General features: G+C 40.0%; 1 protein-coding gene across 8 annotated transcripts in view; it reads left to right on the top strand.

The window, feature by feature from the left end:
- SECISBP2 (SECIS binding protein 2) overlaps window positions 1-27,447 on the top strand; it is a 43,272-nt gene that overhangs the window by 2,915 nt on the left and 12,910 nt on the right. For 3 of the 8 annotated variants that reach the window (XM_050761261.1, XM_050761260.1, XM_050761266.1), the window contains 10 exons: window positions 3,443-3,692; window positions 3,910-4,051; window positions 6,716-6,942; window positions 11,199-11,280; window positions 12,819-13,027; window positions 16,782-16,904; window positions 18,217-18,306; window positions 19,954-20,086; window positions 25,590-25,756; window positions 26,799-26,937. In XM_050761261.1, coding sequence (XP_050617218.1) covers window positions 3,443-3,692; window positions 3,910-4,051; window positions 6,716-6,942; window positions 11,199-11,280; window positions 12,819-13,027; window positions 16,782-16,904; window positions 18,217-18,306; window positions 19,954-20,086; window positions 25,590-25,756; window positions 26,799-26,937 — 1,562 coding nt within the window. Of the gene's footprint in view, window positions 1-3,442; window positions 3,693-3,909; window positions 4,052-6,715; window positions 6,943-11,198; window positions 11,281-12,345; window positions 12,453-12,818; window positions 13,028-16,781; window positions 16,905-18,216; window positions 18,307-19,953; window positions 20,087-25,589; window positions 25,757-26,798; window positions 26,938-27,447 lie in introns of those variants that run through there. The other 5 variants (XM_050761265.1, XM_050761264.1, XM_050761262.1 and 2 more) reach the window with 4 other exon arrangements.

The raw sequence follows: 27,447 nt of genomic DNA on the forward strand, positions 1-27,447 counted from the left end.
TAGTTTTCTTGGCCGGGTGTGGTGGCTCACGCCAGTAATCCCAGCGCTTTGGGAGGCTGAGGCGGGTGGATCGCGAGGTCAGGAGTTCAAGACCAGCCTGGCCAAGATGGTGAAACACCATCTCTACTACAAAAATACAAAAATTAGGCAGTTGTGGTGGCAGGCGCCTGTAATCCCAGTTACTCAGAAGGCTGAGGCAGAGAATTGCTTGAACCTGAGAGATGGAGGTTGCAGTGAGCTGAGACTACGCCACTGCACTCCAGCTTGGGAAACAGAGCATGACTCTGTCTCAAAAAAAAAAAAAAAAAAGTTTTCTTAACTCTCTTTTTTTTTTTTTAGCTTTGATTTATGACCAAGGAAAAGTATTCATGCCTGGCAAGAACACAAGGATAAGGAAGGCATTAAGTTGAAGAGGAAGAGTTAGAAAGGAAAAGAGCCTTTAAAGTGGGGATGAAATAATGAGACTTCACATAGTTGAGAATTGGTTATCTGGGCAATTCTAATATAGATTAAAAATTGCATTGCTATAGTCAAGATTACATGTAAATGTAATCTTGCTGCTGTGACAAAAGGAATAGAAGTTTCTGAAACAACTATTTCCTTTTTTTTTTTTTTTACTTATTCAACTACATAGCATCCTAAGTCATCTTTGTATGTCCCCTTCCCTCATCTTTCCTTAAAGAAAGTATAGTAACCTTTTCCAGAATCAGTCCTCCAGTACCTTTCACAGTGCACTCAAGGATGCTCATTTATTCGTTTGGAATTAATTATTGGAAGTCTTCCATAGTTTTGAAGTGATGGAGATGAAAATGAACATACCAGACTCTTCCATATTTATGTTATAGGACAAGACAAAGAAATTAGAAGTAGTCTGACAGATAACATTTGCCATGTTTGGAAAATACTGATTATTTACTGATAATCAAATTTGCCTATGCAAACAAGTTTGTTCCAAGTAATGTCCGTTGTCATCGTATATCCTTTGTGATAAGTCCTGTGTAACCCATGTATGAGGATGTGTGCCTTTTGTTTGGGTATTATTGTATACTTTCACTTCTTTCATGGTTACCACAATGAGGTGGCAGGCAGATGTAATGTTATTTTTGCACATGGGAAACTGAAGCTAGAAATGTTTGTTCATACTGATTCAAATAGGTGGCACCAGAACCAGAATTAACATGCTGTTCTCTAAAACTGCTACCGCTGTTGACAAGAGGTAGTTGAGCATTTTCACCATCTGTCAATATACTGTGAAAATTTTAGCACCAAATGATGTTTTTGAGTTAAAGCAGATCAGCTATGAGAAGAACTAGTGGTATACAACATCTGTGGGTGTTGTAAGCAGAAAGATAAGAGGTTCTGACTCAGAATGTGTCTGATGGGTGACATAAGAAGGGTGCAGAGGAGACTGCACCAGGGAAAAAGACAGAGATAGAGCCTTGGAGGGCAGGTGAGAGCCAGGCAAGCAAAGTCCAGGCCAGGGAGCTTTTCAAGTCATGTGATGGTCAAGCCAGACCCAACGGGTGCCTGGAGGAAGAGGCAAGAAGGAGGTACTGGGAGACCTGGAAGCCATTGGTAGGAAAGGGGCAAAGGGAAGTGGAGCCAGAAGACCAGCAGGTATTGCACAGGTACTCAGACATTTTGATTTTAGTGCGGATGGGGCAGCGTAGGACAGTGAATGAGAAACAGGTGTGTTACTGTGGGTTTAGGGTCATCTGGACCACTCCTGGCATCTGGAATTTCCCAGATATGCCATTTGAAGCCACACCAGATGCTGTGAGTTACTGCTTTGATATTCTGTATTTTGTGTTGTTTTCTGCATGTAATTGTGTTTGCACTGGATGGAAATGGAAAATACCAACTTTCCAGAGGAGGAAGGACCGGTGAGGGGACAGAAACCCAGATGACTTATCCAGAATGGAAAACTGGATTGTGATTGAGCTAGGACCCCAACCAAGGTCTGCTGACTCCTGGCTGAAAATTTCCTGGATGGCAGCAGTCGTCAAAACCAATGGACCCTGTCCCTGCTTTCCTTTTTAGCTACATTTCATTTATCTGTTCATGTATCTATTTGTTGGACTTGGGAATAGTCTTTTTCACATTTCTTTTTTCTGTCAACCCATCTTCTTTTATGAAGAACAGATTATCCACCTTCCCTGACACTTGCACCCCACTAGCTTTTCTGAACTACAAACAAAATACAGCACAGAATTCACAGGAACATGTAGGCAGTGGGATGAGGCTTTGAGCCTCTTTTCTACAAAGAGCTAGTCCTCAGTGCTGTATGTTTGGAGCAGTGCTAGGCCAGTTGTTTTGTGGGACAAAGGTCAGTAAAAAGGGTTTTATTTGATTTTTAATTGGGAATATTTCATGTTAAAGTTACTTACCTGTAAGTAAAAGATCTTAGAAAATCTAAGTTAACATATCATGAAATAGTATACAGTGAGATGAGGTAATATATGATTAAGTTCTGGATAGAAGTGAAAGCAGTAAACATTATTACATTATAGGTAGAGCCTGTAGTCTTCCTTTCTTATTCAGTATAGTCTCTTACTTGCAGCGCGTTAGAAATATGATTTCTAGTAAGCAATGCTTATGCTCATAGCTCCTGACCGCGTAACAGTTTGAAGGTCTTACAGGGTGTGTCATGATTAGGTTTGGATTTTTCTGCCTTTCAGTGTACTGGTACATTTTGGAATAGCTCTGGAAATTAACAGAAACATTTGCTGGAATGAGGAGGTCACTATTTGTATTTTAAATCAGTTAGCATTTTGTCATTGTATCAGCTTTCATGGGGAAAAGGTTGAAACCTGTAGCCTTGTATCAAATTGGCTAAAAATGAAAAATTAGTGTTAAATTATATTTTGGTTTAGTCTAGCAGCTTGGGATAAATTGAGGCAATAGCAGCTTTCAAAGCTGGCATCCATCTTGTTAGTAAGTGTGTAGTTTCCATCCACAGTGCCATGCAGTGTCTCCTTTGCACTCTGGCCCTGACAGTCAGCAAAGCGCAGGATGTCATGGTGGGTTTGGAGCAGGGAAGTGCTGGAGAAAACCATTTGCAGCAGGCCTGATGGAGATATTGCAGGATATTGCGTCCTCCCTCAGCGAGAGAATGGTCTTTTGGGGCATTTTGGCCAGGGTTGCTGGAAGGGCTTTCCCAAATACTTGGTAGCAGCTGAGTGAAAAGCTGCTGGAGCATCTTCTGGCCCTGTTGATGTTTCTTATGGACTTCCAGCTCATTAGTGAAAAAAATAGAGTCAACATCTTTCTTTGTAGGAAAGAAGCACTCAGAGATTTTATTTGGCTTTTAATTAAGGATATTTCAACGCTAGAGTGAATGGTCTCAAAAATATTAAATGTTAAGTTTGAATTAGTTTATTACAGAAAAGCTTCTTGGTTTGCAGTATGAAATCTGCAACTAAAGTTTACACTTTTTACTTAGGCAGAAAATATATACTGAAGACATGGCCTTTGGAGCTTCAACTTTTCCACCTCAGTATTTATCTTCTGAGATAACTCTTCATCCATATGCCTATTCTCCTTATACCCTTGACTCCACACAGAATGTTTACTCAGTGCCTGGCTCCCAGTATCATTATAACCATCCCAGTTGTTACCGAAGTTTTCAAACAGTGAAGCATCAAAATGAGAACGTGTGCCCTCTCCCACAAGAAATGAAAGCTCTGTTTAAGGTGAGTAATGATGTCATTTTGTTGTGTCCTTTAGTTGGTTGCTTTAATGTTTAAAATGTAAAGAAATGGTAAATTTGTACATCATATTTAAGCACTGTGTATTTTTTTGTATTTAACCTTTTAAAAATTGTTGAATTATGAATACTTAAGATTTTGGTACTTTAAACTTTTTATAGTGGTGGTTTTATTTCATGTTGCTTTTTAATCTTTCCTGCAGAAAAAAACCTATGATGAGAAAAAAACGTATGATCAGCAAAAGTTTGACAGTGAAAGAACTGATGGAACTATGTCATCCGAGATAAAATCAGCTAGAGATTCACATCATTTGTCCATTTATGCTGAGAATAGTTTGAAATCAGGTAAAAATAACCAACTATGTAGTATAATGCCAGCCTACCGTATGTGCCCCAGAGACATTCCTGCTGTGTGTACAGCTGTTTCTGTGGGCTTGTTCATTATGACTACTCCAAGAAATGAAAACTGGGCCTGACACAGCTTAGGGCGTCCGACTTCCTAAGCAATTCTAGAGGTCTTTCTTCCCAGGGATGGGATTATTATTTGGTACCTGTTGCATTGTGGGATCTTAAGTGCCTATAATTTGTATTATTTGGTATATACATTTTTCTCTTTTCATTGACTTCACTCATAAACCATCTGGTACAAGGGATGTTTTAACTATTAACTGTAATAACTCTGGTCTTATAATTCAATGAGGGGCTTCATGAAGCTGCAGCCTACGTTATCCATTGCATTTCAGGAGAAAGATGGGAAAGAGGTTATGCGTTTTATGCTACCTGCTTCCCTCTAGTTTATTCCAGCAAACTGAAAGATGGAAAGTTACTAGCACAGAAAATTCGTTAGAGTCCCTTTAAATTTGCAATACTCTAAAATGTATATTAAGAAAAATTAAAATGCCCAGCTGCACAGTCAGGTTAAGGTAACTATTTCATCAGCCTTAGCATTACAGTTATGCCTCACTTACTGATGGGGACACATTCTGAGAAGTGTGCCCTTAGGTGATTTCGTCATTGTGGGAGCATTTAGAATGTACTTACACAGACCTAGATGGTATAGCCGACTACCTAGCTAGGCTATATGATACAGCCTATTGTTCCTAGGTTATAAACCTTTATACCATATTCCTGTACTGAATACTGTAGGCAACGGTAACATAATGGTAAGTATTTGTGTATCAAAATATCGAAAAAGTACAGTAAAAATATAGTTAAAAGATACAAAATATTTTACCTGTATAGGGCACTTACTGTGAATGGAGCTGGCAGAACTGGAAGTTGCTCTGGGTGATTCAGTGAGTGAGTGGTGTGTGAATGTGAAGGCCTAGGGCATTACTGTACACTATTGTAGACTTTCTAAACATTGTACACTTAGGCTACATGAAATTTATGAAAGTATTTTTTTCAGTAATTAATCTTAGCTTATTTAACTTTTTTACTTTATAAATTTTTAATTTTTTTAACTTTCTGACTCTTGTAATGATACTTACCTTTTGTAATAAAACACAAACATGCAGAAAAACCAAAAATATTTGGCTTGGACAAAAAATTCTTTCTTTACATCCTTATTCTATAATTTTTTTTAAACTTTCTACACTTTTTAATTAAAAACGAAGACATAACCACACACATTAGCCTAGGCCTGTACAGGGTCAGGATCATCTGTATCACCACTGTCTTCCACCTCCACATCTCGTCCCACTGGAAGGTCTTCAGGGACAGTAACATGCATGGAGCTGTCATCTCCTGTGATAACAATGCCTTGTTCTGGAATCCCTCCTGAGGCACCTGCTTGAAGCTGCTTTATACTTAACTTTTTCTTTTGTCATTTTGGGTTTTTTTTGAGACATAGTCTCACTGTGTTACACAGGCTGGAGTGCAGTGGCGCTATCTTGGCTCGCTCACTCCAACCTCTGCCTCCCAAGTTCAAGCAATTCTTGTGCCTCAGCCTCCCAAGTAGCTAGGGGGCATGTGCCCCCACACCCAGCTAATTTTTGTATTTTCTTTTATTTTCCTTTTTTTTTTTTTTGAGACAGAGTCTCACTCTGTCGCCCAGGCTCGAGTGCAGTGGCGCAATCTCTGCAAGATCGGCTCACTGCAAGCTCCGCCTCCCAGGCTCACGTCATTCTCCTGCCTCAGCCTCCCAAGTAGCTGGGACTACAGGCGCCCGCCATCTCGCCTGGCTAGTTTTTTTTGTTGGTTTTTTTGGTAGAGACGGGGGTTTCACCGTGTTAGCCAGGATGGTCTCGATCTCCTGACCTCGTGATCCCTCCGTCTCGGCCTCCCAAAGTGCTAAGATTACAGGCTTGAGCCACCGCGCCCAGCATGTATTTTCAATAGAGTTGGGGTTTTACCATGTTGGCCAGGCTGGTCTCGAGCTCGTGGCTGCAAGTGATCTGCCTGCCTCAGCCTCCTGAAGTGCTGGGATTAAGGCATGAGCCACCTTGCCCTGGCCAAATTTTTCTTTTGTAAGCAGAGGGAATATATACTCCAAAGATAAAAAGTATAATACATACATAAACAAGTGATATAGTTGTTTATTATCATTATCAAGTATTATGTACTATACATCATCCTATGTACTATACTTTTGTATGCCTGTTAGCTCAGTAGGTTTGTTTACACCAGCATCACCACAAACGTGAGTAATGCATTGCACCATGACATTACCAGTAGGCAATAGGAATTTTTCAGCTTCATTACAATCTTGTGGGGCTGTTGTATACGTAATCCATTGTTGACCAGACCATCACTATGTGGCACGTGACTGTACATACTCCTAAAATGTGCAGTGCATTTTGGTTTTTCTGCACAATGGCCCAACCAGAGTGATTGATATTTATAACCTTTATACTTTTACAAAGGAAGGTGAACAACACTGGTAAGAATTACGGTGTTTTGACAACAACCTGTTGCATGATAGCAATAGTCTTTCTACTCTGCAATTTTTGCTTGAGTACTGGTCATCAAACAGTAACTAAATTTTTATTCTTAATTTTGTAATTACAGATGGTTACCATAAGCGAACAGACAGGAAATCCAGAATCATTGCAAAAAATGTATCTACCTCCAAACCTGAGTTTGAATTTACCACACTGGACTTTCCTGAACTGCAAGGTGCAGAGAACAATATGTCAGAGATACAGAAGCAACCCAAGTGGGGACCTGTCCACTCTGCCTCCACCGACATTTCTCTTCTAAGAGAAGTAGTGAAACCAGCTGCAGTGTTATCAAAGGTGAGGTGAGGGTTTCTCTCTTACTTTTTCTTTTTCCTTGGTACACACTTTTTAAATTGTCTCACTTCAAACATTACACATTAAATCCTGCTGTGGGCTTTGATGTCCATGGAGCTGGGGAGGATGCATTGGGGGAGACCTTTCATTGTGCACTTAGATGACCTTTGTTAGAACAGTTTACAATGAGGCTGTAACATCTAGTGCAGCTATTGTTTTATTTTTGTTTGTTTGTTTGTTTGTTTGTTTGGAAACGGAGTCTCGCTCTGTCACCAGGCTGGAGTGCAGTGGCACGATCTCGGCTCACTGCAACCTCTACCTCCCGGGTTCAAGCAGTTCTCCTGCCTCAGCCTCTGGAGTAGCTGGGACTACAGGTGCACGCTTCAGGTGCACGCTGCCACGACCGGCTAATTTTTTTTTTGTATTTTAGTAGAGACGGGGTTTCATCATGTTGCCCAGGCTGGTCTTGAACACCTGAGCTATGGCAGTCTGCCCGCCGTGGCCTCCCAAAGTGCTGGGATTACAGGTGTGAGCCACCGTGCCCGGTTGCAGCTAGTGTTCTAAAAGAATCACCTAGTATAGCTTTTTTTTTTTTGCGGGGAGAGAGTCTCACTCTGTCGCCTAGGCTGGAGTGCAGTGGTGCGATCTTGGCTTCTTGGCTCACTACAGTCCCCGCCTTCCAGGTTCAAGCAATTCTCCTGCCTCAGCCTCCTGAGTAGCTGGGACTACAGGTACACGCCACCACATCTAGCTAATTTTTTTGTATTTTTAGGATGGATGGGGTTTCACCATATTGGTCAGGCTGGTCTCGAACTCCTAACCTCAGGTGATCCACCTGCCTCGGCCTCCCAAAGTGCAGGGATTACACGATTGAGCCACCATGCCCAACCTAGTATACTCCTTTTTATGTGGTAGCTGAAAGGTGTCGTAGTGCCTCAGAAGGAAAAGATTCTAGCAGAGTTTAGCTGCTTTGACAGCCCATTTTCAACACACTATTTCTAGGATTCTGGTAGTACTTTTTCCAATACAGAAAAAAAAGACTTTTAAAAATTGAAATGCATAAAGTCCTCACATAGTGTTGTCAATAGGTTCTTGGAAACTGCAACGTTAAATGAAAGGCTGTAGTAGGTCCTCCAGTAACATTTTCTTCACTATCATTTTGATGGTGATGAAAAAAAGGAATTGGTTTTGTTTTATGTTGTTTTGTTTAAAGTCACAGTTTCCAAGAACCTGTCCATGGTGCTAAGTGAGGACTTAACTGTAGTAATATTTAAAACTGCGTAGTGTAACTTCTGAATTTTCCAGGCTTTTATCTACATCTTTGTCTTGTTAATGATGCAGCAAATTCAGGAAAACTTATTACAGCAGGTAATTCACTTTGTTACACATTTGATCTCAAAGTTTTAGTCCACCAAGTTGAGGCATTTCTCTCAAATGGATTGATTTGAGACTTCCAGGAAGAAATGGTGTCTAGTTAGTAGTTCCTAAAATGGCTTCTGATGAATTTCCACTGAAGGAGCAGTGGAGTACATGCCAGTACCAAGGCAAGCAGAAAGAAGAAAGATAAAGAAAACAGGTCTCACCTGTTCACTTTACCTCTTGAGTTGAGAAAGGATTTGTTTCCTGCCCTTGGACTTCTGTTAGATGCCTGGACCCTAAGGCCTGAAGGCTCAGTGACAGTTGCTGGTAATGTGTAGAAGATACGCCATTGTGTAGCAGTTTGCATGCAGGACCCTCACACTGTTGAACCTCACACTGTTGTAGCATGGTGCTTTACTGTCAAAGAGCTGGGAGAAGTCAGGCCAACTGATGGCTATCTAAAAATCATAGTTCCATCTGACCTGCTCCACGGGCTCCAGGCTGGGTTTGTGCAGTGGCTGAATAGCCACAGGGCTCCTGGTCTTCATCACGTACAGCTCTCATGAGTACCCTACAGAAGTAGTCCAGGATGCTGTGTAAGCCTCAGGGTCGGCTCGTGGAGTGAGCAGGAGTATGACTGGTACTTTATATCAAGGCCACTTGTTACATGTGACTGTTAATGTATTTGAACATACGAAGTAAGATAGAAGATACACATACTGATTGCTCTATTAATAGTCACTTGCACTCTTGAATTACGTTTGGGCTTTTTAAAAATTTATTTTCCTTCTAAAAGAGACTTTTTCCTGATGATATTAGTAATGTCTGTAAGTGACAAAAAATATATATATTTGTCTGAAATTGTACAACCAAAAGAAAAGCATGCTTGACACATAGTCTTTTAAAAATGGTCTATTGTGGGAATTTCCTTCACTGTATGATTATAAATATGTACAGTCTTACATTTGAATTTTTTAAAACTTTGTTGGTATTTTTTCCATGTCATTAAGTATTTTTTAAAAACAGCTGTTGCATTGGATCTCTCATACTGATATGTATAATTTATTTACCATTCTTGAACAGGTAGGCTATTTCTAATTTTTTACTGACCTTGGTGAGCATAAAAGTTATGTTTACTAAAAGAACAGGCTGTGTTTTAATATTATTTTTTATTCCTGGACTCATGTTGTGAATTGGCAAATGGGTAAATTTGTGAAGCATATGAATTTTAAAAATTATTTTAAATCCATTATCTACTTAATGGATTCAACTTTGAATCTTTTAATTTACTTTTACCTCTGGTATTAGTCACTTGGAGGAGCCTTTTTAATATACTTGATCCCCCCATACACATAGTGTCATTGTATATCTTATGTTTAATATGTGAGACAACTTTCTGTCTTCATAAAACAGGGCATACATTGCAGGCTTACATTTGTTGTCAAAAAACGGCATACATTGCAGGTTCACATTTGTTATAAAACAGGGCATACATTGCAGGCTTACATTTGTTATCTTTGTAGACATTTTGATGGACTATTGGACTTCGGTGTGTGGGCCTAGTGAATGATGGCTTTTGCATTTACATGGGATCATTGCAGCTTTAAGAGTTGTGTGGTGCATCTGTGCCAACTTGGAAAGTTTGTCAGTGGTATGGTAAAGTTTTTTTAAAAGTTGCCACAATATTATGTGTGGTGTGATTCCATTATGGGAATTCATATAAAAATATGATACACAAATGTTTATATCATAGGCAAAGAAATAGAAGGATACTAATGAAGCTATAGATGTGGGTGGTGTTTTCCTCTAGGGAGTGAGATTTAGTTGAAGGAAGTAATTTAACTTTTCGCTTTGTGTACTTATATATTTGGAAATTTTAATTAGCATATATTTTGCAGATTTTAAGAATGGCAAGGGAAGCTATATTTTAAAATTAAATGATTACTTGGAATTTGAAATGGAAAATAACTGCTTTGGCTTTTTTAAAAAAATAGATTTTATTTTTGAGAGCAGTTTTAGGTTCACAGCAAAGTTGAAAAGAAAGTACAGCGATTTCCCATATGCCCCTTGCCTGCACACACACACACACACACACACAGAGCTTCCTTCATTAGCAACATCTTGTGCTAGAGTGATGCATTTGTTACAATTGGTGACCTGCATCGACATCATCATCACCCAAAGCCCGTCGTTTGCATTAGGGTTCACAGTTGATGTTGTGTCTTCTAAGAGTTTGGGGGAAATACATAATGATGTGTGTCTACCGTAGTAGTATGGTACAGAGTGGTTTCACTGCCCTAAAAATCTTCTGTGCTCCACCTGTTTATCCTTCCCTCCCCTCAACCCCTGCTAACTACTATCTTTTTATGGTCTCCACAGTTTTGTCTTTTCTAGAATGTCATATAGCCGGAATCATGTAGTATGTAGCCCTTTTAGATTGGCTTCTTTCGCTTAGAAATGTGCATTTAAGTTTCTTCCATGTTTTTTCATGGCTTTGATAGTGCATTTCATTTAGGGGTCCATAATAGTTCATCATCTGGATATACCACAGTTTACCCATTCACCTACTTAAGGACATCTTGGCTGCTTCCAAGTTGTGGCAGTTACAAGTAAAGCTGCTATAAACATCCGTGTGCAGGTTTTTGTGTGGACATAAGTTTTCACCTCCTTTGGATAATTACCAAGGAGTGCAGTGGCTAGATGATGTGGTAAGAGTATGGTTAGTTTTATAAGAAATTGCTGAACTATTAAATATCTCCCAAAGTGACTATCATTTTTCATTCTTACCAGCAATGAATAAGAATTTCTGTTGTCAAAGTGTTCTGGATTTTGATATGTAGTGTTATCTCCTTGTTTTAATTTGCATTTCTCTGATGACATCTAATGTGTTTCCTTTTTAGGGTGAAATAGTGGTGGAAAATAATAACCCAAATGAATCTGTAACTGCTAATGCTGCTACCAATTCTCCTTCATGTACAAGAGGTAAAAGTGGCTACAAAAATACTAATTTTTTAAATGTCATATATTTTCTAAGTTCATTTTTAACTCTAGTGCAATTGAAATGGTTTTTGTTGTAAAACCTTAAGACAGCTAATGACTTGTGAGTAACCTAACATCAATGTTAGTTTAGAAAGTTAAAGTAAGTAAATGAGATCCCACATCCACACACAAGGAGTATAAAATAAGAGACAGGAATTCTAAATGAAGTATACATCCAATTCAGTGAGAAATTTTATGAACTCAGCAGTGACTACTTCCTTTAGTATTGCCTATTCTCAAAAGTTTTTGAGACCGTTAAAAATTGAGAACCCCAAAGAGCTGTTGTTTATTTGGGTGATACCTGTCAACATTTGCCCTATTCAAAGTTCAAACAAATTTGCTTAAAATAAACAATAAGCATATTGCATTTTAAGATAGCATATTTTTATGAAAACCATTTTTCAAAATTAAAAAGCTGTAGTGCAGAGAGCAGCCTTGCTTTCCACTTGTGCAGCTCTGTCATCTGGCTCTGTAGATTTGCCATGGCATTCACCTGCCTCACAGTCCTGCCTCATACAGCATTTGGAAGACTCCCAGGTGGTCTCATGAGAGAGGGAGAGTAGGGAAGGCAACTAACGCGTTTGTACTGCAGAAGAACGGTTTTGAATCCATAGACACCTGCAGGGGTCATGGGAGCCTCCTGTCACACTGTAAGGACTGCTCATCTGTCCTGTCCTGGCCAAGAAGTAATATACTCAGAGAGAGTTCCAAGTACCCTGCTTTGAAATTTTTACAGTAGCTTGTCCTAACAGACACTTTTACAAAATGATTCCAAATTTATTCATAGGGTGTTTTCTTCTGTGTTCTCATGTTTGATATGTATGTGGTTGAGTGATCGTCTGTACTTCACAGGCTGCTCTGAGGATGTGTAGTTCTGTAGTGAGGAGAACAGTCTGTCTTACCCTTGGGGGTAGCCACAGGCTGCTGACAGGTGTTCACCTGCCTGTGTCCTGATAGATGTCTTTTTGTTTTGTCTGTATATAGAGTTTCATGGGCACCTACAGGAGTAGTGTTGCTGTACTTATGCCTCTGTTCTAAAAGAAATAAATTACCAGTTATTGTGATAGCTGAAGTCTAGTGATCTTTGACTTCTGATGTTAAAGGTACACTTCAAGGTTAGTAGGGACAAAATTTGATCTTTAGTTCGTTAATTTTGTGTGCTTGCCACGTGGACATTTATTGTGGATTGTTGTTTTTTGACTAAAACTACTGTTTGTCTACCCATCTCCAACCCCCAGGTTAAAAAACCAGTTTCCAGGAAAATTAACCTTACAAGTTAAAAGGGAAAAAAATGCAGCATGCATGCCCCAAGAAGAAAAACAAGTTTAGTGACTACTATAGTTTCCAAGAGGATGTTTTCAATGATAGCCTACATTTAATGATGCTCTGAGCAGTTACCTCATGTAATGCATGTTTGAGTAACTAAGGAATTTCTATTTTACTGTTGAGATTGTTCAACAATTTTGGTTATCTTTGAGCAGAGTTATCTTGGACACCAATGGGTTATGTTGTTCGACAGACATTATCTACAGAACTGTCACCAGCCCCTAAAAATGTTACTTCTATGATAAACTTAAAGACCATTGCTTCATCAGCAGATCCTAAAAATGTTAGTATACCATCTTCTGAAGCTTTATCTTCGGATCGTTCCTACAACAAAGAAAAACACATTGTTCATCCTACCCAAAAGGTACGTGTCACTAGAGACAGAAAGTAGGATGGTGGTTGCCAGGGGCTCAGTAGAGTGGGGAATGAGAAATTATGTATTAATGGCTACAGAGTTTCAGTTTTGCAAGAGGAAATGAGTTTCTGAAGATGGATGGTGATAATGGTTGCACAAAGTGTGAGTGTACTTAATGCCATTGAAATGTTCACTTAAAAATAGTTAAGATGGGCTGCGTGCAGTGGTTCAGGCCTGTAATCCCAGCATTTTGGGAGGCCAAGGCAGGCAGATCACGAGGTCAGGAGATTGAGACCATCCTGTTGAACACGGTGAAACCCCGTCTCTACTAAAAAATACAAAAAAATTAGCTGGGCATGGTGGCAAGTGCCTATAGTCCCAGCTACTTGGGAGGCTGAGGCAGGAGAATGGCATGAACCCGGGAGGCGGAGCTTGCAGTGAGCCAAGATCGTGCCACTGCACTGCGGCCTGGGCGACAGAGTGAGACTCCATCTCAAAAAAAAAAAGTAAATAAAGTTAAGATGGTGTGTTTTATGTTATATATAGATACATATATATGGTACTATTTTAAAAAAAGATTAGGGAAAAGGAGATGTGCATCACATTTTGATTACTTTGATTTTCTGTGCTACTGCATAGTCTTTGTTTTTGAGATGGAGTCTCACTCTGTTGCCCAGGCTGGAGTGCAGTGGCATGATCTTGACTCACTGCAACCTCCGCCTCCCAGGCTCAAGCGATTCTCCTGCCTCTGCCTCCTGAATAGCTGAGATTACAGGTGCTTGCCACCATGCCTGGCTCATTTTTGTATTTTTCATAGAGATGGGGCTTCACCATGTTGGCCAGGCTAATCTCACTCCTGACCTCAGGTGATCCGTGAACCTCGACCTCCCAAAGTGCTGGGATTACAGGCATGAGCCACTGTGCCTGGCCAGGATAGTCTTTTTTTTTAATCCCTCCAAATCCTAACTGTAAGTGGGTTTCATTCTATACTGTAGTCACTAGTCTGAGTTTGTCGTACTTGCACGTTGAATAAAGAATAGGTTGTGAGTCAAGGAATACAAGTGATAGCTTTTCTTTATGAGTGAGAATGTACATTTTGGACCTATCGACTTAAAATGTCTGTCAGCCATTTTGAATTCTTTAAAGAAGCAATGTTGGCATAAGTTTTTGCTCTGGTGTGTAAAGTTTCTGCTTCTTTTTCCCTCAGTCTTTGTTGAATTTAAATGACTTTTACCAGTATAAGAGTACTAGAAGCAAAATAATTGAATTCCACATTTTATGATCATGTGGTACATGTTACTGATTTTTGGTTAGTGGAATTTATTTATTTGTTATATGATAGCATTCAGGATAGATTTTTTTTTCCCTTAAGTAATTTTAGTGCTTTTTTTTTTTTTTTTTTTTTTTTTTTTTTTTTTTTTTTCACTGCAGCTGTGACCTCCCTGGCTCAAGCAATCCTTCCACCTCAGCCTCTCTAACAACTAGGACTATAGGCATGCACCAACATGTCCAGCTAGTATTTGTATTTTTTATAGAGGCAGGGTTTTGCCATGTTTCCCAGGCTGGTCTTGAACTCCTGGGCTCAAGCAGTCCTGCCTCAGCCTCCTAAAGTGCTGAGATTACAGGCATGAGCCACCACACCCAACTTTAAGTTACATTTTTATTGTTTCCTAGAACTGTTTCTTCAAGAGCCTTTTTTTTATTGGTCTAGATACAGTTCTTCATTTTCATTGTGTATGGATACATTATTTTGGGTTGAAATGTGGTCTTGTTTAGCATAACGGTTTCCTTTCTTTTTGAGTATGGGGATACTTTTTGATTTCCAAAAATGTAATTAGCCCATTCCACATAAATGGTAGCTGTGTATTTACAGTGGTGACAATTAGAATGAAGGTAGATGTGTGCTTGTTCCTCGTTGCTCGGTGCATGTATTTGAGAGAAAGCAGTATATGTAAGGGAGAGACCCTTCCTTTTGTGTACACACTGAACTTGACTCTCTGTGAAGCCTACCGCCTATCTCCATGGCTCCTCTGGGTGGCCAGGCGCAAGCTGGACAACAGCCCACTGTCTAATTTTTTTTTTTTTTTTTTTTTTTTTTGAGATGGAGTCTTGCTCTGTCACCCAGGCTGGAGTGCAATGGCATGATCTCGGCTCACTGCAGCCTCTGCCTCCCTGGTTCAAGGGATTCTCCTGTCTTAGCCTCCCAAGTAGCTGGGATTACAGGTGCCCGCCACCATGCCTGGCTAATTTTTGTATTGTTTTAGTAGAGACGGAGTTTCACCATGTTGGTCAGGCTGGCTCGAACTCCTGACCTCAGGTGATCCACCCACCTCAGCCTCCCAAAGTGCTGGCATTACAGGCGTGAGCCACCGCACGTGGCCCCCGACTGTCTAATTCTTTGTTGCAGCTGCCAAGTCACTCTCAGAGCCAGTTTTCCTAATAAGCAGTTAGCATTCTAAGAGTTAACAGATTTTGTTTTATTTTCCCAAGATCTTTTTAAAAAATTTTCTTAATTATAGGTCTAAGAAAAGCTTATTTTAGAAAAATTCTAAAAGATAAGAAGAAAATCAGCATCTCCTGTTATCTTCTAACCCAAATAGCTTTGCATTTTACATAGCTGGAGTGATAGTGATCAAAATGGTTTTTTAAGAAACTTTCTGTATTGTGAAATTTTATTACAGAAATGATAAATGTAACACTTCAAGGATCTACTTACGGAAAAGGTCATCTCTCCCATACTTTTGATGCCTACCTTCAGAGAAACCTGCATTAACAATCTGGCATATGTCCTGCCTCAGGCTCATGAAAATATGAACAAAGAGGGAGGAGTTTCTCTGTTTCGTTTTGTTTTGTTTTGTTTTTCTTAAAATGTGATCATTTTATACACATTACCCCTAAACCTGTCTTTTTCACTTAGAAAAATGTCATGGACAGCTCCTGTGGGTCAGTAGATAAACATACTCTCTTTAATAGCTGCTGAGACTTTTACTTCTGAAGTGTAAATTCCCACTGGGTATAGCAGGGCCTAAAACAAAAAGTTCCCTGCCCTTTTAGAGCCTCCATTCTGATGGAGGGAGGCTGACAACATGCAGACAGATGTAGGACACGTCAGAGAGTGATCAGTGCTCTGAAGAGAAAACCATGGAAATTCCAAAGGTAGAAAGCAACGGGTAGATAGAGATGAGGAGCGGCCCCAGCCTAGCCAAATTCTAGTGAAGGGGCTTCAGTGCAAAGGCCCTATGGCCAAAGCACATTTGACCTTGGATAAGGAGAGGCCCGGGGGGTTAGGGGCCTGTAGGAATGATGAGGTCACATTTAGCAGTCCTTGGATGGTCCCAGGTGTTTGTCTGATTTGAAGGTTCCATGGGTGATTCTGCTGTGCAGACAGGTGTGATGTGCAGATGATGAACCACTGGGCTGTGCTGATGGAAATGGCCTGCCTAGAATTACATGGAGAGCTTAGACTGGGATCAGGAAGGTCATGAACATCATGATCTCCTCAGGCTAAAAATTAGGTTCTGTCCAAATCCACCAGTTTTCAAAAGGAATTGGGCATTACAACTATTTGAACAAACTTTTTTTCCTTCAGAACTATTCTAGTGAATGCTGGCTTTTTAAAAAACAGGGATGAGGAACCTAACTCTGAATAAAATTGCCATGTGATTATAGGACTTGATATCTTAATTTTGCTGATACATAGTATTAAACATTTTATTGACTGCCCTAAAAACTGACGATTTTTGCTTTGATTTTTTTGTTCTAGTCTAAAGCATCACAAGGTAGCGACCTTGAACAAAATGAAGCCTCAAGAAAGAGTAAGAAAAAGAAAGAAAAATCTACATCAAAATATGAAGTCCTGACAGTTCAAGAGCCTCCAAGGATTGAAGTACATTTATATTTATTACTCACATTGTGTGATATAATAAGTGGGTGTTTCTTAAGAGAAACTTGGGTTCATATTGGTTTCCTAAGTGAAAATCTCCAGGGCTTTTTAATGATCATTTTCTTAGTGCTAAAGAAAAGAGTAACCAGCCACTCTTCTCACCTCTTCATTTTGGCTTCCCAGTTTTCTCAGAGCAGCCACTCAGTAAACACCTGAATGAATGAATGGTCTGGAGACAAAACTACTTGTATCAGAGTTGAATAGTTTGTGTGCCATATTACTAATATTTCCCCTCAGTTATCTGCTTTACCTGTTTTTGTTTTTTTAGTTTTTTTTTTTTTTTTTTTTTGCTTTAGAATGCTGGCTTTTGCAGGGCCTCCTTTTCTATCCAAAAGTCTTATTATAAAGTGCTTCATTATAGAGAGAAATGTAGAATACTGTAGAACCATTGAGGGCCCAAGTCAGGAAGATTTCAGGAACTTCCAAAAGCATGCTTTAATTGTCTCATGATACTCCAAGTATTTCATATACTCTAAGGAGCCAGTCTGGGTTCTGACTTAATTTCTCATGTGCCTGGTTGTTTTCTTTACATTGCTGTACCAGACTCAGGTGGCCTGGCTGCTTGTGCAGGCCGAAGGCTCTCTCAGAGGTGCTGCCCGGGTGCCCAGCTTAGGGTCAAGCCCAGGGCATTCCCACAGACTTGGGGTGGGGGTTCCCAAGGCTCTTAGAACATCATTTAAGAATAGCTGGGTTACATGTTTGAAAACCTACCATGGCAGAGCATTATGGTTTAGGCAAGTGAATAATTTATATTTCTGCCCCATGTTTCCCATCTTTTTCCAAGGCACCTAAAATATTGACAAAATGACATAGGCATTTTTAAGTGATTAAAAAATTGTTTTTTAGCAGGCCTGTTGCCTTTGACTCCACTTATTAGCCTGGGTTCAGCAGAGATAACATGTAAATCTACTGAATCTAGATGGTTTCTCTAATGAAAATCCTTTGAAGAACAGGTAGTTGAATACTCTCATGCCAAGGTGGTCCAAGGTCAGTTCTGTAGACCCCTTGGTGTACCAGGATCATTGGTGGTACTCTCTTTGTTGGGTCTGGGGGTATTAGAACGGTGGCTTTTAAATTTGCTGTATGTTAAATAAAGCAGAAGCTCTTATGTGAGAGTTTTGCAGCTTTTCTTTTTTTTAATCACTTTTAAGAACTTTTGTGGGACCTTACTGAAGAATGAAAATATAAGCAAAGGAAAGGTTGCACTTGGTATGTTTGCGTTAACAAAGAGCTAAAGGGTGTGTGGTTTACTTAGGATGCCGAGGAGTTTCCCAACCTGGCAGTTGCATCTGAAAGAAGAGACAGAATAGAGACACCGAAATTTCAGTCTAAACAGCAGCCACAGGTAATTTTTAGATTGAAACCACAGTTGCTTTAGGCTTAACTTTTCTGGCTCAACTAAGTGCTTGAGAAAAACTGCTTTCCAGACATCTCTGTATAGAGACAGGTGGTTTTGTTTTGATTCATTCCTTCATGAGAGAACTGCACCCAGCATGTTGAAATAGAATTGCTCCTAAATAACATTTTTTTATTTTATAATGACTATTATTTTATAAGATTGTGATTTTATAATAAGATTATCAGTAACTGTAGTTGCTAGGTCAGAAAGGAGGGGGATCATACTGCCTTACGAAACTTTAAAGGGAAAAAGTTGATTTAGTTTATTGGGGAAACAGAAGAATGTTTTTGCAAGTCAGTAATGTGTGACAGAAGAAAAATAAAGAGAGGCACCACAGTTTTACTCTATGCAGTCAAAACAAGCTAAAGTGGAGGTGATTCTCCTTCCATACTCCACCATCTATCCCACAGATTCATGAGGGAGCTTGTGAGTCATAATTTAGATGGGGAACTTGTGTAGTTGTAGACATTTATTTGCTAGGATATTCATTGTCATTTTGCCTTTTAAAGGGAGACTATTGTTTTCGCATTCATGAAAAATAAAATTCTAAGCCTTTGTGTGAGTTAACTTTCTTTTTTTTTTTTTTTTTTTTGAGACGGAGTCTCGCTCTGTCGCCCAGGCTGGAGTGCAGTGGCCGGATCTCAGCTCACTGCAAGCTCCGCCTCCCGGGTTTACGCCATTCTCCTGCCTCAGCCTCCCGAGTAGCTGGGACTACAGGCACCCGCCAACTCACCCAGCTAGTTTTTTGTATTTTTTAGTAGAGACGGGGTTTCACCGTGTTAGCCAGGATGGTCTCGATCTCCTGACCTCGTGATCCACCCATCTCGGCCTCCCAAAGTGCTAATTTGCTCATCTTCTTTCCATGCAGTAGGCCTCCTTGCCTGTCCTTTGTTGCACTTGGTACTTTCCCCTGATGGGGAGCCCTCAGCCAGTAGGGTTTTTGGTGTCTGGGAAGAGAACACTTGGCAGGAGAGCAAAGCAGAGGCACTAAAGCAAATGGGACACCATGCCTTAGAACGTATCACTGGGCTTCCTTGTACAACTTTTTATATAGTCTCAAAACCCAAATCACAACAGTTTCAAAAATAACACTTGTTTTAAGCATATCAGACTTTGAGCCTGCATTTAATATTATTTGCTGAGTATGATTTGGGCTTATGTAGACTTTGTATCACTATAATTTCATGCCATTTTGTTGGTTTACAGAGGCATTTGGAGAGAGAATGGGCTAATGAGGCAATAGTACTAACCAAGTAGCCTCACACACAGACTTTGTAGCCAAAGACTTTATACAAGTGCTAGTGTCTTGTCTGTAGATGTGTATTGTTGACTACTCACAGTGGAGATACAGATATAGACAGTCATGTAGGTGATTTAATATAAACCCAATGTTCTAAAAGAAGGAAGACATAGACAACCATGGTAATACTGGCAGATAATGTGGGATTGATTGTTTTTCCTTTCATTACTTGAATTTTTGAAAATTCTTGTTTATAGTCTCTATTTCATTTTATCTTTACATCAATTTTTTGTAAAATGAAAAGCACAGTTTGTATAGTTTTATAAATAAACTTACGAATTTTGAACTTTCAGGATAACTTTAGAAACAATGTAAAGAAGAGCCAGCTTCCAGTGCAGCTGGATTTGGGGGGCGTGCTGACAGCCCTGGAGAAGAAGCAGCACTCTCAGCATGCAAAGCAGTCCTCCAGACCAGTGGTAGTCTCAGGTAAGATAGTCTTTCCATCTCAGACAAGTGGTTGAAGTCTTTTTCAGCTAGATTATTGTGTTAACATTTTCTCTTGTTATCAAAAGTTATTTATAGATAAAACAGTGTGATGCTGGAATAAGCATAGATATGGAACTATGGAATAGAATTAAAGAGTCCAGAAATAAATTCATGTATCTGCAACCAATTGATTTTTCATGAGTATGCCAACTCCATGAAAAGAACAAAGAACAGTGTCTTTAAAATGGTACTAGAACATCTGGATTTCTACATGCTGAAGAATAATCATGCCTCTTACCTCACACCATAGATCCAAATGAACTCAGAACAGATCAGTGAGCTAAATATAAGAGCTAAAACTATAAAACTCTTAAAAGAAAACGGGTAAATGTTTATGACCTTTTATTAGACATTGGATTTTTAGATACGGCACCAAAAAGATGAGCAACAAAAGAAAAATAAACTTTGGACTTCATTAAAATTAAAAATTTTTGCATACCGAAGGACATTATCAAGAAAGTGAAAAGACAGCTTACAGAATGGGAGAAAATATTTTCAGATCATGTATCTGATAGGTGATTAATATTCAAGTATTTAGGAACTCCAGCTGTATAGCAAACAATCCAATTTAAAAATGGGCAAAGGAGTGAGCTGAGATCGCGCCACCACACTCCAGCCAGGGTGACAGAGCGAGACTCCGACTCAAAAAAAAACAACAGCAAAAAAAAAAAAAAAAAAAAAAAAAAAAAAAAAAGGGCAAAGAACTGGAAAAGGCATTTCTCCAAAAAAGGTACACAAGTGGTCAATAAGTGCATGAAAAGATCCTCAACATCATTAGTCATCAGGGAAATACATATTAATCAAAAGTACAGTGAAATACTGCTTCCCACCTAGTGGGATGATTATAATCCAAAAACAGAAAATAGCAAGTGTCAGTGAAGATGTGGAAACATTGGAACCCCGTACACTGACGGTGGGAATGTAAAATGGTGCAGCCACTGTGAAAGACAATCTGGTGGCTTCTTAAAATGCTCAATGCAGTTACTACATGACTCAGCGATTTCACTCCTCAGTGTTTACCCAAAAGAAAATAGTTTTAGACACTTTTACGCTGGGGTTTGTTATGGCATTATTCACAATAACCAAAAGGTAGAAACAGTGCAAATGTTCATTACCACATGACGGTGTAAACAAATGTGGTATACCTACGCAATGTAATATGCAACCTTAAAAAGAATGAATTCCTATACATGATACAACATGAATGAAACCTGAAAACATTATACCATATAAAATTAGCCAGACACAGAAACACAACTACTTTGTGATTCCACTTAAAAGAAATATGTGGAATAGGCAAATTCATAACAGCATAGATTAGAGGATACCTGGGGCTGAGGGGAAAAGGAATGGTGAGTTATTAACGGGAACAGAGTATTCATTGGAGCATGAAAAAGTCTTGAAAATGGATAATAGTGATGGTTGCACAACATTGTGAATCTAATTTATGCCACTGAATTGTGCACTTAAAAACAGTTAAAATGGTACATTTTATGTCATATATTACCACAGTTAAAACATTTTTAAGTTATTAAAATAAGATGATTTTTAAAAATTGATCAGTTTAAAAGATGAGCTTTCCACTTGATGTGATGACATTGTATAGCTGAAACCTCCTTATCTGTAGAAGTGCCCTGAGTTCCTGAAGATCTTTACCATCTGGGGAAGGAAGCTGCATTCCATGGAAATGGTTTACTGCCTGTGCATGGGGCACCACTGGGAACGGTGTCGAGTAGTGCCAATGGCTGCCTCTTCCTCTGACACATCTTCTCTTAAGAGCCAAGACAGTTAAAATGCACAATATGTCAAAAAGCAACTTGAAAATTTTCAACCATAGGCTTTTAGACATGTTTCTTCCTTTTGAAGTAGTTTATTTCAAAAAACACTCCTTTTTTTTTTTTTTTTTTTTTAAATCTGTGGATCTTCCTTTTTTTAAAACTTTTATTTTAGGTTCAGGGGTACACATGCAGGTTTGTTATATAGGTAAACTTGTGTCATGGGGATTTGTTGTACAGATTATTTTATCACTCAGGTACTAAGCCTAGTAACCAATAGTTATTTTTTCTGATCTTTTCCCTCCTCCCACCCTCAAGTAGGCCACAGTGTCTGTTGTTCCCCCCATGTGTCCATGTGTTCTCATTTAGCTCCCACTTGTAAGTGAGAACATGTGGTATTTGGTTTTCTGTTCCTGCATTGGTTTGCTAAGGATGATGGCCTCCAGCTCCATCCATGTTCCTACAAAGGATATGATCTCATTCTCTTTTATGACTGCGTAGTATTCCATGGTGTATATGTACGACATTTTCTTTATCCAGTTTACCGTTGCTGGGCATTTAGGTTGATTTCATGTCTCTGCTATTGTGAATAGTATTGCAGTGAACATTCACGTGCATGTGTCTTTATAGTAGAATGATTTATATTCCTTTGGGTATATACCCAGTAATGGGATTGCTGGGTCAAATGATATTTCTGTTTTTAGATCTGAGGAATCACCACACTGCTTTCCACAGCGGTTGAAGTAATTTACACTCCCAGCAACAGTGTATAAGTGTTTCTTTTTCTCTGCAACCTTGCCAGCATGTTATAGCCATTCGGATTGATGTGAGATGGTATCTCATTGTGGTTTTGATTTGCATTTCTCTAATGATTCAGTGATGTTGAGCTTTATCTCATATGCTTGTTGGCCACGTGTATGTCTCTTGAAAAGTGTCTGTTCATGTCCTTTGCCCACTTTTTAATGGGGTTGTTTTTTTCTTGTAAATTTGTTTAAGTTCCTTATAGATGTTGGATATTAGACCTTTGTCAGATGGATAGATTGCAAAAATTTCTCCCATTCTGTAGGTTGTCTGTTCACTCTGATGATAGTTTGTTTTACAATGCAGAAGCTCTTTAGTTTAATTAGATCCCTTTTGTCAACTTTTGCTTTAGTTGCAATTGCTTTTGATGTCTTTGTCATGAAATCTTTGCCAGTTCCTGTGTCCAGAATGGTATTGCCTGGGTTGTCTTTCAGTGTTTTTATAGTTCCGGCTTTTACATTTGAGTCTTAAATCCATCTTGAGTTGATTTTTGTATACAGTGTAAGAAAGGGATCCAGTTTCAATTTTCTGCATATGGCTAGCCAGTTATCCCAGCACCGTCTATTGAATAGGTAGTCCTTTCCCCATTGCTTGTTTTTGCCAACTTTGTCATTTGTTCCTTGCTTCCTCCTTTACTGCCTTTGGTGTTAAATGTTTTTAGAGTACACTTTTGATTTCTTTGTTGATCTTTTTTAACTTTAGTTTGAAAAACTACTTTCTTAGTGATTGCTGTAGGGATTACAATATACATGTTAGTTTATATACTGGAGAAACTTTACTCCAATATGTCTCCATTTTCTTCCTCCCCTTTTATGCTATTAGCATATGGTACATCTAAATAGATTATAAACCAAACACTACAGTGTTGGAACTACTACTTTATACAGCCATATCTTTTAAAGAAGAGAAGGAATAAGGAAAAAAATGTGTATTTCCAAGTTTCATATTTATGATTTTAGGTGTTCTTTATTCCTCTGGATTCAGTTGCCATCTTGTATCCCTTCTGGTAGTATTTCTTCTGGAGGACTTCTTTTAGTATTAGTGACACAAGCCATACTAGCAACAAATTCTCACAGTCTTTGTTTGTCTAGGAATGTCTTTATTTTGCATTCAGTTTTTGGAGGTTAGTTTTGCTGGATGTAGAATTCTTGGTTGACCACCCCATAGCTCATCCCTATAGCGAGTCTTCCCCTGGACTCCGTGTAAAGTCCCTGCTGGCCTGGCCATGTCTGTTGCTTGCCTATACAAAACGGCAGCCTCAGACTGGCCATGCTGCCTTGCCTTCCCCATTTGCTGAAATCACTAATTTAAATGATCACACTCAATTCAGCAAGCCCTTTATGGCACTGACAGGGAAGCTGCTGGTTTTCATAGCCTTGGCACCTGCTGAATGAGCCAAAGCAGAGCAGGGAGAGACTGGGAAATGCCTCAGACAGGAATGTCCAGACTCATACTGTTCTCACCTGAAGGCTAGTCATCTAAGGAGTAAGTACTCTTTGGTTTGTTGGAACCTTTTGGTCACTTTCCAGAGGACTGATATGATTGTGTTTGGCAGTTCTGTTGAACTTCGTGGTTGTTTTTGTGGGAGGGAATGGTTGATCTTCTTCTGTTGTAGGAAGGACCCTCCTCAGGCCTATTGTCAGTGCTTTGTGAAGAATTGCCTGGCAGTGGGGTGCAGGAGGTGTGTGTAGAGCTAGAGAGCTTGTGGCAGGTTTTTCAGGAGCCCAAGTGAGATGCTGAACTTGGTGTCATTGGGGACTGGGTGAGTGAGCACCTTTGAGCCATACAGGGTTTTCCAAGAAGAGCTGAGAAAAAGAATTGAGCCAGTCACATAGTCACATGTATGTTTCAAACACCATGTGGAAACAAGGCTCCAAAGATGCAAGCAGCTGTGGTCACTAAGGCCAGAGCAGCCTGGGAGGCAGGTACAGTTGTCTTGGTTGACCTGTGCAGGTTACGTTCTGTGTTGCAGCAGTGAATCAGACAGGCGAGACTTACTGGGACTGCCTAATTGACGAGCACCAATTATTTTAAAAACGTGTTCCAAAATTAAAGGAGGGCAGGTAAAATACATTTGGAAAAATACTGATGATTGTTGAAGGTGGACATTGGGCACAGGGGTTTGTTTACCATTCTTTTTTCTTTGGCGTATGTTTGGAAATTTTCCAGATCAAAAAGTGAGGATAAAACTATATAGGAATTAACTGTTTACTTGAAATAATTATTGAGATGGGAAATAGAACAGAAAAGGAGAATAAAATTGAACTGTTCAGTAGTAATCACAATAATTTATTGACTATATAGAGGGATTACCAACTGCCCATGATGGGATTTCAGAAAACATGTCTGGAAAACTCAAGAGAATTAACTAGAAATATTACTAGAATCTTATAGTGGCCTTATAAGGTAGCTAGATACAAGATACACATACAGAAACCAATAGGGCCAGCTTCCACAAAGGCAGTGTCAACTAGAAGAGGTGGTGGAGAGGGACGTGTTCACAGTAGCAACAGTGAGTGCAGACCACCTGGAACTGTCCTGAGTCAAAAAATGAGATCCATGTAGTATGAGACTGTACTGAGAAATATGGGAGATCTGATTACATAGATAGGAAGGTAGGTGTTCCTGAATTACTTGATACTTTTTGGGAATCTCATCCAAAAGACACTAAATTTCATTTGGAATTATTGCCAATGAAAAGAATGTGTAAGAGATTGTTTGACAAAGAAGGGTTGTGGGGACAGGCTGGGGGTGACTTGGCAAGCTCTGTCAGATACCCTGAGGCAGCTTCTGGGCGAGCTGTGGTCCAACAGCTGAGTGGAGCGTCTGGGAGGTGACCTTGAGGCCTTTGTTCCACTGTGTTTCAGTTGGAGCAGTGCCAGTCCTTTCCAAAGAATGTACGTCAGGGGAGAGAGGCCGCCGCGTGAGTCAAATGAAGACCCCACACAATCCCTTGGACTCCAGCGCCCCGCTGATGAAGAAAGGAAAGCAGAGGGAGATCCCCAAGGCCAAGAAGCCAACCTCACTGAAGAAGGTGTGTGAGGTGTTTCAGCCAAAGCGAGGCGCTAAAAAACTTAGTTTCACATTTCCATAGTTATTCTCCCAGCTCTTAGATGTTTAGATTTTACGACTTACATTATTTGAATATGTTGTAGTAAAACATGTTAATGATACTTTTAACAAATGATCCCTCAGCCTCCCAGCCTGACACGTGAGGGACATGTGATGTGGGAAATGATTTAGCTACCTGAAAAGAAAGGAACATCTTTTATTTTTTTAACTTTACAGTGGATGGATAGAAAACCAGAAATGGGAGGAGTTGCATTTTTCTTCTTCTTATGATTCCCTTTCATCCTACCCTAGCTGATCTGTCTGATGTTCAGAGTCAGTAAATAATGCACACTTCCTTGCAGACCTTCCAGGAGGACAGTCACAGGCTCCTCCGGTTAATTCCTTTTTTTTTTTTTTTTTTTTTTTTTTGAGATGGAGTTTTGCTCTTGTCACCCAGGCTGGAGTGCAGTGATGGAGCGATCTCAGCTCACTGCAACCTCCACCTTCTGGGTTCAAGCAACTCTCCTGCCTCAGCCTCCCGAGTAGCTGGGATTATAGGTGCGTGCTATCATGCCTGACTAATTCTTGTATTTTTAGTAGAGATGAGGTCTCACCATGTTGACCAGGCTAGTCTCAAAACTCCTGACCTCAGGTGATCCACCTGCCTTGGCCTCCCAAAGTGCCGGGATTACAGGCATGAGCCATCTCGCCCAGCCTCCCTCCAGTGAATTCTCACAGCAGCCCTGTGGTGTGGGTGCTCAGGCGAGTGCTGAGCTGCAGAATTGTCTTCAGAGCTCAGGGCTCTCCTGTGTGGCTGCTCTGCATACCTCGGGAGGAACATGCCACTCCAAAACCAGCAGGGAGGGTTGGGTCAGCTCCCTGGAGACTGGCGAGCACTTGGCTGCTCTCAGGGCACAAATAGGTACATTGCCAACAGGTTGAACTTAGGCAGTTTAATTTGCAGAAGAGCTTATCTTTTAAGTACAAGTATTTAGGCATTTTAATTGTTTATTTAAATTTTTAAGATTATTTTGAAAGAACGGCAAGAGAGAAAGCAGCAGCGTCTCCAAGAAAATGCTGTGAGTCCAGCTTTTACCAGTGATGACACACAAGATGGAGAGAGTGGTGGTGATGACCAGGTTCCTGAGCAGGCAGAGCCCTCAGGTACCAACTTTTGTTTGTGCCTTAAGAATAATTTAAACGGGAGCAACTATGAAAAGGATGAGCTGTGCTGAGCAAACTCTCCAGGACTTGGCTGACGACTCTTGCTTTTGTGGGGAAAGTGGGTCAGCACTGAGCTTCCAGTTTTACAGGGAAGGGAGGTCCCCATGGTTGGGGGCATGTTTCTAGTCCCTCTGGTTCTGGGATCTGTGAGGCACAGAGGTGAGGATCCTCCCTTCCCACCAAGTTTGATCTGTGTGATGCTGGATGGTCCTCTAACTTGAAGTGGTCATGAGAATTAACACCGCTAGCTGCACAGCTGCTTACCAGCAGGTATAGGAGACGTAGGGGCATGAACACAATTGTGTGTTTTTAAGTAAACTTCTTACTCAGTTATACGTTCAGAAAAGTGCACAAATCATCAGTGTACAGCTTGAGGACTTTTCACAGTGACCACCGCATTCAGATCAAGAAGCAAAACAGGGCCCAGCAATTGCCTGTGCCCTCTTGTCA

The sequence above is a fragment of the Macaca thibetana genome, chromosome 15 (genome assembly GCF_024542745.1).
Source record: "Macaca thibetana thibetana isolate TM-01 chromosome 15, ASM2454274v1, whole genome shotgun sequence".
NCBI classification, from domain to species: Eukaryota; Metazoa; Chordata; class Mammalia; order Primates; family Cercopithecidae; genus Macaca; species Macaca thibetana.